Genomic DNA, 11,934 nt, shown 5'->3' on the forward strand with positions numbered 1-11,934 from the left:
TTTTACACAACCAAAACAAAAATTCATTTGATCTCTTTCGCTCTCGATCTGAGTGTTTTTTTTACTCTTTCGTTAAATCTGCAAAGTCTTCTTCCCAATATGCCATTATTATTCTTTACACATTCCTTCTTTTAACGAATATAGGTGTATTTGGGGTCCATGATCGAAGACGAGAGCATGAATATTTGGAAATAAACATAAATAATTATCACTGATGTTTTGAAACTTTTTTTTGATATTAGATCACTTGTTCCAAAACCAATATATTTTTGACATATTACATTAGCATATATTAGATTGGTTATGAAATCGATCTAATATGTGTTCCAAAATCGATTTGTATTAGTGCCATGTTGAGCTAAATAAACACATTTAGATAAGTAGAGTCATACTTACATCAAACTGAGTCAAGTCAAGTTTGCATTGAGACGAGTTCAGTTAGCCTCACATTTGACCAAGTTGTATGAATCCACCTTCAACCAAGTTTAGTCTAGACCAACTCAATTTGAGTTAGGCTTATCTTGAGGTTAATCAAGACAAGTTTATCTAAAGATTGAATTAAGATAAACTCATCTCAAGATTAAGTCGAATCAGACTTATGTTGAATTGAATCAAGTCTTAATTAAATTAATTTGATTTCACTTCCTCTGTAATTGAATTGAGTAATAATCATATCAATCTAAGTATTTAGCTTAGTCAACCGAAACTCATTTTAATTTAGACTTAAACAAAATGTTTTCAAGATTGGATCCACATCCAACAATGCAAGTCAAACAAAGTTAAATTATGTTTACAATTTAAAATATTTTAATAACTTACATAATTCTAAAAACTATATAAAAATTAATTAAAGTATTAGAGTAGATCAACCTCGTTTTAATCTTCATCCTGACCCAATTTAAATAAAATTTTGATATTTGAATTTTTTTTTCAACTCGTTTATTTAGTAATTAAAATATCATTTTAAAAATATATAGGAATGGACCCATGTGCCATGAATAAATTGAGATATCTAAGTACACTTATTTATAATAATAATAATAACAATAGAAAAAATGAAAATAAATAATAATAGTAACATTCAAATTACTAAAGCATACAAATTTGTTGGGGTTAAATATGTTTTTAGTCCCTAAACTATTGGCCGTTTCTGGTTTTCGTCCCTCTTCCAAAGTAAGGTACAATTTGGTCCTCATTCTTTAGAAAAACGTTCGTTTTAGTCCTCAAAATTTTGTTTTTAGTTCTCGTTTTAGTCCTCAAAACGTTCGTTTTTTCGACTAAAACGAACGTTTTTTAAAGATTGAGGACTAAATTGTACCTTACTTTGGAAGAGGGACGAAAACCAAAAACGGCCAATAGTTTAGGGACTAAAAACATATTTAACCCAATTTGTTGCAGTGTTAAAAGTTACAAATAGATTCGCCCGAACCGCAGGGAAGAAGATAAGGAGAAACTGTGACATCAGTGACGAGGCAAATAGCATATTTAGAAAAAATTATCAAAAACATTTGTAAAGAAAACACAATAAATTAAAATTAAGCTGTATATAAAACTATTTGATATATTTTTAAAATCTAATTTTTAACTTATACACAATAACTAGTTTTAGTTTATATCAGTTTTGTTTTTATTTTCCTTTTTAATAAGAATTTCTGGAAAAATAATTTAAACATTGGATATCCATTGCGAAGAGTAGGGGAGTGTTTGATCCCCGCAAGAATTTCTTTTTTGGTTTCTCTGTTGCTTTACGAAAATAACAACTTTATTTTCTTTGGCTTGCGTTAATGATCAAAATTTCTGCTCTGATCTTTATCTGAACTATGAATCATAAATTTGACAAAAAGGAAAAAGGGAAGAAATATTCCATTATCCATGATGCTACTGCGTTTGATTTGTGAAAAAATGGAAAACCAGAGAGATCTGTTTAATTATTTAATAACACTATTTATTTTTCACTAAAAAATATGTAAAAATTAATATATTTCTTTTCTTTTTCTATCAGCTATACTCTACTTTCCCTTCAATTTTTCTCTAATAAAAAAAAAATCGTTCAGTGTAAAGGAGAACCAAAAAAATGGTCTTTCAAGTTATTACGCAATTAAACGAATTAATATACCTTATTTTATTGAATTCAATTGAAACAATTTTAATTGATGTAGGGTTTTGAGTGTGATCAACAATAATTGATGTAGAAATAATCATGACATATATCTTTCTATCCATAGGTTGCAGAAACCAAAACCATTTATTATGAAAATGATAGAAAAATATAAGAGATCCAAGAGATAGGTACACCCAATCTATGCGTATCACAAATACTCTAAATACACCATTTCTGATAAACAAAAACTTATCTTAAAAAATCATTAAATATCAATATATATGTATATAATTTCTTTTGGTGCATATAATTTTTTTCAATTTTATATTTTAAATTATCGTATTTAAATTTATTTTATGTTTTATTCTTTTAAATGATTGTTTATTTAAATTTAATTATTTGTTCAATTGAATTAATTACTTATAATAAAAATAAGGAAGACACGTTTTCATATATCTTTTTACTTAGTATATATAATAAAGATAAAAATATAATTTTAATTAAAAAATAATAAAATATATGTTTTAATTGCATCAAATAAAATCCATATTGATGTGAAATTTCTCTTTTAACAAATTTTTTTAAATTATATTGATAAATATAAAAATAATATTTTGAGGTAATCTTCACTAAAAAAAAGTGATTTTTTTTTCATAAACTCTATGTTGCATGACCTCCTCAAACTTGGAGGCCAATAGTTGTTCTAGATAATATTAGTAAGGTACATTCTTAATATTTCGGGTTTGTACTATGATATGTGTTAACCAAACAATCAAATAATTGTGCACTAATTTAAGAAATTCACTTTAATTTGTGGAGTAAAATGTCACACTACAAATAATATATATATACACACACACACACACGATCTTTATATATAATTTTATTAATTATTAATTTAATGATCAAGTTTATCCATAATTGAGAATAAAACGTACGTGTATATATTCAACTACAATAATCATGTAGATATAGGACAACTACAGATATATTTTTGAAATACAAGTATGAAAACAAATACTGTAATATCTTATCCAGACCCACTTTTTCTTATTATTACATTCTTTTACGTGATTTAATTGTAATTTGAGAACTTGTTGAGAGACAACAAATTATGGTGTGTTACTTTATTTTATAAAACTTAAGTGCTACGTTGATTCTTCTTTCTTAAGTGATGACTTTGAAATGTTTATATTTGTGGTGATTGTGATGTAAAACATAACTGATAGAAGGTTCATACAGTAAAGATATAGAAATTAGTATGAGTAATGATGATTTTTAAATATAACGCTCTATTGTGTTATTAATAAAATTTCAAAAGTATAAATAAATTTTTTATTAACTAAGTTTTATATTATAAAAATCATCATTTTTTTCTAAAATTATTTTTTATCTTTTTTTAGAATTTTAATTTCATTTTTCAATCTTTTTGAATATCAAAAGATATATAATTAATCTTAGAAAAGAACTCTACGTATTCATCCAATAAAAATAAAAATAAAAATAAAGACTAAAACAAATTGATTTTTTATTCTTTTTTAGGTCAATTTGCATGTTGAGTCGAATGTGGATTGAGATTCAAAATAACTCAGAATTTTTGTGTGCCTATAATCATAAAAGTATGCTTAGATTTCTAATTCTATAGTTAAATTGTCTTGTGAAAAAGTAGAGTTCTAAAGAGCAACTTCGAGTTAAAGCTAAGAAAAAGGAAACTAGTATCAATTATTGATTGTTGTACTTGTTAGATTGTAAGTTCATATTGGATTAGATTGTATGATTGATTTGGTTTTAGTTGCTTGATTGATCTAACTTGTGAAGAACTATGTTGAATGAATTTATGGTGAATGAGAAATGTTAAATTGAATGTGTAAAGTTGTTTAAAATTGAGCAACTGGCTTCTAATTATTACACTTTAAAATTGATTTGGTACTAGTTAGAATTTATAAAAGGGATGAAAGTACCAATTAGAGTTGTTTCTATCCCCATTGTGACATTATTAGAGTTAATCACCATATATTTGATGTATTGTTCTTTTTAGGGCTTTGTCTTTTACAGTATTGACCTTAAAAAGTGCTTATGAGGGTGGAAGGAGGAAATAGTACTTAAATTGTCTTAGCCATCGACTATTAAGCGATGTTGGATTATTGGGTGTGATAGGAACATAAGGCCCCGATCAAGGTCTAAGGAGAAAGACTGGTCATCCTTAACCGATGGTTCGTTTGAGAACCTCGTTATCAGTCCCACGGTGAGCGATAAATGATCTTACGGGTTCTTGAATATGAATTTGTGTAAGGTGACAAGATCCTAGCGATGCCTCAAATGTTCTTAATAGTTGAAATGTGATTCCTTGTTTCTTAAAAAGTCCACATGTAAAAGACTCTCTAACACTTAAATCAGTAAAAGAGTTTAGAATCTACATGAGTCGTGAACCTATGTTCTCGTTTGAATAGTATTTATCTTAAATATATAATAATAATATCATTATGATAATATTATATAATATTAATAATAATATTATTATTAATAAATGTAATAATACTAATAACATTAATAATATATAATTATAATAATATATTATAATAGTAAAAATATAGAATATATAATAATAGTAATAATAACATATAACAATACAAATAATAATACTAATAATAATACTAATAATAATAGCAACAAAAATATATAATATTATTATAACAATAATAATATATAATTATAATAATATATGATAATAGTAATAATATATAATAATAGTAATAATATGTATTAATAATAATTTATAACAAAACAAATAATAATACCAATAATATTAATTATGAAAACATTATTAATAATAGTAGTAATAATAATATGTAATATTATAATAATAATATATAATTATAATAATATATGATGATAGTAATGATATATAATAATAGTAATATTAATAATATATAATATTTTATAACTATAGAGGATATACTTTTTCTGTCTTTTTTTTTCTTTCTAATTTTATCCTATTAATTACTAGTTTTTAAATTTAAACAATAATTCATAATAAAAACTAATTTTTAATTTTATAAATTTAGTAAATACTTCTTTTAATTCCAAATAATCAGTCATTATAAACTAATTATTTACACTTTTATCAAACACTTTTCAAATTTAAATAATTATTCATAATAAAAAATTATTTATATAATATTTTTTATTTCAATAACTAAAATTTATTTCATCTATAGTTACCTATAATTATATAGACATTTTATTTTTCTAATTTTATCCTTTTAATTATTACTTTTAAAATTTAAATAATTTGTATATACACACACACAAGTGCCATATTGTGTTTGTAGTGATAACATAGTGTATAATAATAATAATAATCTGAGTAGTATTTTTGTAAATTGAGAAATGTAATGGAGGTATTTATTAGTAACATTTTTGTCTATCAAGAAAAGTGGTAAGAATATTTTAGTAAATAAAATAGTTGTTGGGATATGAAATGATAAAAAAAAAATCAAGAAAGAATAGGTGTCAAAATTATAAGTGGGAGTTAATGAGTAATATCATTGGAAAGTTTTCATGTATGTTAGAAGATTGCAAAACTAAAATCATCCAAAATTAACATTATAAATACTCATTCTAATCCATTCTAAATAACTTACCTAGTAAATGCTGACTCAAAAATACTTTCATTTTACCATTGTATAATAAAAAGTAGAAAGAGCAAACAATGATTATGGCCATCCATAGAGAATTTACACGATCCATGAGTTAACTTATACATGGGTTCGAAACTGAAAGCAACTCCTGAAACATCTCAACCATTAGCTCCCTATCTGCATGTTGTAAAAAATTATTCATTTCATCCTTCATATCATGTACCTTACCAAATTCAAATAATAACACAAAACACCCTTTCTTTAACTTGAGCAATTGATATAACCAAGCCTCATTTAGCATCTCAAGAACATTTCTTGAGTGAAGACCTTCCACAAGGCTTTCCTCACAGATGTCTTTGAGACCACCAATGTCATATTTATTAGCAGCTCCAAGTAATGCAAGCCGGTGTTCCAAGAAATCTTTTTTCTTGATTGTTCCATACAAGAAACTAAGAAGCGCCGTGCAGGATTCAAGTGACATGTCTTCTATATGGATTGTAGAAGACTCTTTTTCCTTCAGGTTGTGATGAAACATGCTCTGGAACACTGGAGAACTTGCTGAGAGAACTGCCTTATGAGCTCTCAATGAGCCATCAGCAGTGATGATGGTTAGGTCTGCATGTATAGCCTCGTCAAGCATGCGAGAGAGGCCACGAATACTGCTACTTTGGGATGCGATGGATTGCACATTTTCATCAGGTGGCCATACAGAACTAGTTTCTTCTCCCTATGTTCGAAAGAAAAGATCATAGGTTAAGCAGCAACAATCTGAAACTAGTTTAGAATGATCAGGAGACAATTCAATCCATTGGTAGTGCAATATGGCTGAGCAAGTAACTCAAACCAAATTCATGTCACAGGTTATATTTATAGAGATGTGCTCACCATACACTTATTTTTCTTCTAATATACTCTCAATTTTTAGTTAAAAAAAATTTAACTGCCAGGATAAAAATTCAAATATTCGATTTCAAATACTTGAGATGTTTGTATTCAAAGATATGGTTCTTGATATGAGAAGACGTAGCAGCCTAAGGAAGGTTTTACCAAATTTGTCAAGAAAAACTAGTAATCGAAGGTTTCATAAGTTTGTGTAGAAAACTTATAACTGTGGATTTTTCAGGTCGGTCCAAAAATATTGTAATGTTATTTGAAATCATGAACAAATATGAAAAGTTTCGTGGATTCAGGCATGAGGTGTCAAAACAAGCTAATCTTGTGTTCCATCGCTATATTCTATTCTCTAATGTTGTTTGATCCTCATTGTTATGTGTGATGAGGGATTTGTGTTAAACAAAATCTTAACCACGAAAAAAAGTGTTTAAAAGAATGTCAGAAAGTTAAACAGGTAAATAGTTAAAGATGAAAATAGTATATCCTAAAGAAAATACATAGTATTTAGCACCTCCATAACATATAAATATAAAATATAATCATGTATAGAAACTTACATTTATCTTCAGGTCTAGAAACTCAACATCAATGATGTAGCGACCAACAAAAGTTGTTTCCACAGACCAGACAAAGTCATCATGTGACCTGAGCAGCTTTTCTTGAACTGCAGCATTCCATTATATAATATCAAATTTAAAACTGCTACAGGTAATTGCAATTTCAGCTTCGTATTCCCAAATTGAGTTGCAAAATGCAAATCAAAATATGAAATCATCTCCATTTCGTCTTGGCAAATAAAGAGGTGAAGACAAGGAGGTCGTGTCATAAGGCTCAGAACTTCAGGTATAAATGAAAACAAGGCCCTACTGATAAATAAACAGAGATTTGAAAACTCTGGTTGAGTTGAATTTAAGGGGCATGACAGGATGGGCATAAATTTTCTTTAAGTGTTAAATTTGTGAAAAGAAAAACACAATTTTGTTGAAACTTCTCAAATTTGGAAAATCAAAACTAACAACTATCTCTTGTTGATCCTGTACCTAGTTATAACAACCTTGCCCCAAGACTATGGTGTAGTTATTGTTAATCACTCAATTACTCTACTTCCTTACTAAACTAATCTGGCCCTGATGGGAGAATCAGAGAATTTGCCAAACAACTTAAACAATTTATCTCTGTAAAAGTAACCAGAGGACAATGCACCCATTAACCACTTATTACCACTCGCCCCTCTCTTTTGGGAAGCAGTCCCCAATTACAGTCACTCAGTAGTGAATGAAACTTAGTTTCCTAATTTCATACATTAGCCAATTCTTCACCAATGGCCAAAAGCAACACTGACAATGAAAAAGTAAGGTTTGCTAAGAGGGAATGAACATAAAAGATGTTAATGCATAGTATTGGTACCAGGGGAAATATGAAAGCTGCGAGATGAGCCAGCATTGGAGACTCGAAGAATGAATCGAGCAAACGGTGGTTGATTCTTAGAAACCGTAGAAGGTTCCGGAAAAAGATGTATGAAGAAGTACTTATTCCTCACAATTGAAAAGTACCTGGTGAAGTTCGAAGTGAAAATCTCAACCCAAACTCATTCAGTTCAAATACAAGACACACGCACACAGACTCACCAGTTCCAGATTCCGACCTTGAAAGGGTCAGATTTTTTGTAGGAAGAAAGTCCAAAGTTGTCGATTTTCCACTGGGCTAATCTCCCAAGCGTCTCCACCTTATCGCCCATGTCTTTCTTTCTTCTTCTTCTTCTTCTTATTTAGCTTATGGATGATATCACAATTTCACAAACACCTAACCTACAATTAGAACAAAGTCATTTTGACTTCCCCACTAATCTCACATATATAAATTCTCAGGTAACGTAACATCTTCTTAAAAAGTCTTCAAAAATGAAAACATCAAATACTTTTTCTGGTCGCATTGAATGTCTTTCCTGGAAATTAAGTTTTATTAATGAATGCACTAATTTTGAGTAATATTTAATTAAAATATATTGAATTTCTATGGAATATTTCATTATTATCATTATTGTAATGAGTTAAATAACAATTTAATACACAGATTAAACTACTGGGTTTATTTTAATAATATCTGATAGAATAAATGAATAATTTAATTTAGAAATAAAGTAATGTATTAAGTTTGAGTAAAAATTGATTATACGTGGTATACTTTCGGCAAAACTTATCCGCGATGCAAGTTCTAAATTTATGTTAATAAACATAGATTAAAAATATTTTTTATTAAAAATAAAACAAAAGCGATTTATTCCATGTAAACAAGAATACGTGTTGATTAGAACGGGATATAGTACTCATATAATAACAATTAATTAAGTTTTAATTAATTAATTAATTTATTAAATATTTATTACAAATATTTATTTTACTAAGTATTTATTTTGTATTTAAATTTTTATATTCTTTAATTATATATTTAAAGTTTAATTTTAGCTTAAATACTAATTTATTCATATTTTCAATAAGTTTATTCAATTTAGTTTTAACATTTTTTTTAATTTGATCTTAATTTCTATCCATTTCATGTTAGTTTGTAATTTCTTTAGGTTTTCTTTTTAATTTAAAAAAAATGTTTACATAAGTCAGTATTAAGTCAACAATATATTGTTTTATATTTAATTTAATTTTATATTTATTATTTTTGTTCAATTTAATCTTAATTTTTAAAAATAAAATAATTTTATTTTTTTCTATATTAAAATCAAACTTAATTTTTATATATTTTTATTAAATATTTTTGTTTAAAAATGAAAACTAATACCATTAATTTAAAATTTTGAGGATAAAAGTTTAAAATTTTAAACCGTTAGCTTTTACTTTTAAAATTTTCATTCTAATTTTAAACTAACTATAACCTTATTTTAAAATATATAATAAAAATGTTAGTTTTAATAAAAAAAAATATCAATATAACAATTATATAAAAAATAAATTTAATTTCAATTTAATAAAACACAAAATCACTCAATTTGAAATTAAATTGAAATCAAATAAATATATAGAAATCAAATTTAATATAAAATATGATATGACATGAGATATTAACACATGAATATTTCTTTAAATTAAAATAATATCTTTTTAAATAAAATAAAAAACAAAAAAGAAACTACAAACTGACATGTGATAGTCAGTTCGTCAATTATTTAAATTAGATATTAACAAAAAGAATTGAAAAAAATATATTAAAAATAAATTAATAAACTAAAAAATTGAAATTAAATTAGTATTTAAGTTTCTATTTTTTAGAAGTGACGAATCTTAATATATTATGCATGATCATCACATATATGTTTGTACAGGAAAAAAAAAGAATAAATTAATTAAGTTTTTAATTTGAATTATTTTTGTTTTCGATCAGAAAAAAAAACATTGAACCTATGAGGTGGAAAAGAGGGTTGGAAAATTGAGCAAATTACATAGAAGCATATTTCTTTTTTCTCTTAACAAAAATAGGCTTAAGAGAAAAAAACGATAAACGTTGTAAAATCCACGATGACAAAAAGAATTTAAAAATAAAGAGGAAGAGTCACCATTCTAATTTAAAAAAAAATACGTGTACAAAATTAATTTAATTTTTAAATATTTTAATATAGAAATTAGAGTGTTTAACATATAATAAAACAAATATTCTAAAAAAATGTTAAAACAAATATCCTAAGTTAATTACTATTAGGAGTTAATATAATAATAATAATCAACAAAAAGGTATTTTAAAAATTTTTAATTATCAAGCTATGGTCTTCAATATAATTGTATTTATAAAATTGTTTTGTAAAGTCTTTTTCTACTCCACGAACTTACTCAAAATTCATTTTCCAAGCATCCTTGTTTTCTATCGAACGATGAAGTGTTCGTAGAAGATTCTCCAACATTCAAGTTGGTGTTCTGGGTCAAAGTTGAATTAATGCAAATGTGAAGTTAAATTATGATTAAAATAATATTTACATAGGTGTTTTGCTAACATGGACTCTCACTTAAATAAGACTCAATTATGAGTTTATTGGCCCACAAGACCAATGTCCAGCTTACTTATGACGACCTGACATGGTACTCGGTATTCAGTAGATAGTTTATCCATTACAAAATATTTAGTAATTATCGAGTGAGTTCTACTGACCACAAAACACTTGGTATCTGGTATCTAGTTAACTAATAATTTTAAGATTGTAGTTGATAGAACCGAAAATCATCGACCACATACAATATATCAGTCCCCAATTTTTTATGTCTTGAAGGCATGCAAAGAATGTCAATAGCCAGTCTACAGTTGAGTTACAGGAATATGGCGCTAGAATTCAGTAGTCGACGTGTGTGATTTTGCAAAGAAATTTTGTTATCTTTAATCATGACTCTATGTGTATAATAGTCCAGCCTCAAGAAGTGTAACGATGAAGAGGTCTGAATGATGAGATGTTAGGAGATGTGAATGATGGGAGTAAGCATGGTATAGAAATAGAGGCAATAGATTAGGAAGTGTTATCAGAGTTCCAGAATGCCTTGGAGGAGAAGGATCAGTGTAGAATTTGAAGTGTTGCATTCAATGAGCCGTTTCGTGGGTTGTTTTGGGATGAGTTTAGTCCATTAGGTCAGAAGGTGAACCGTCACCAACACCTTATAAATAAGAGGTGAGGTTGCCCATAGTTTGCCACCAAGTTTCTTCGAGAGCTTTCATATTGTTCATGATTATGTGAGAAGTGCATTGCAATTGAGATCAAGTATTCATCCAAGACATGTCAGAATCAAATGCGTTGACAATCGAGTGTCAGTACCATTAGATGTCACATCCTCCTTAAGGCTAGAAATAAGCATGAAGATAATTATAGAGAATAAGATTCATCTCTTATATAAACATGTTGAGTCCAAATGAAAAAGAAGAGAGGAGTATGATTGGATGAATCTCGAGATCAAAATACAATAATCTAATTTTAGATGGGCTCATATTTTGAACTCATGGCGACAGAACATCTATATATTCGATCGAAAAGTGTATTTGTCACCCAATAAAAATTACGAGGACAAATTCTTTTATGTGTACAGGACAGTATCTCCTATTACTCAACTTAATGCGAACATAAAAATTTTAATTATAAAAAATTTAAGATTCATCATTACATATGGAAATATTTAGAAAAGAAATGTTTAAAAAAATAGTTTATGCGTACATATATTTAACTCCTAATTCATATACTACTTACAATTACTATCACAGGATATAATTTAAGTGAAGATTACCCATGGCTCCGCGCCCACCTCATCCATATAT

At 26.9% G+C, this 11,934-nt stretch overlaps 1 protein-coding gene across 1 annotated transcript; it reads right to left on the reverse strand.

Moving 5' to 3' along the window:
- Nucleotides 1-5,753: 5,753 nt before the first annotated feature.
- On the reverse strand, nt 5,754-8,530 carry LOC124830633 (BTB/POZ domain-containing protein At1g21780-like). The gene is made up of 4 exons (XM_047304409.2): nt 8,265-8,530; nt 8,044-8,189; nt 7,194-7,300; nt 5,754-6,469 (listed from the first exon to the last, which is right to left on the reverse strand). Exons 1-4 carry the CDS (start codon nt 8,372-8,374, stop codon nt 5,855-5,857), a joined length of 978 nt encoding a protein of 325 aa, XP_047160365.1. The 5' UTR covers nt 8,375-8,530; the 3' UTR covers nt 5,754-5,854.
- Between the last annotated feature and the right edge of the window lie 3,404 nt (nt 8,531-11,934).

This window comes from Vigna umbellata, chromosome 2, assembly GCF_029865625.1.
Source record: "Vigna umbellata cultivar VRB3 chromosome 2, Vumbellata_1.0, whole genome shotgun sequence".
Lineage (NCBI taxonomy): Eukaryota > Viridiplantae > Streptophyta > Magnoliopsida > Fabales > Fabaceae > Vigna > Vigna umbellata.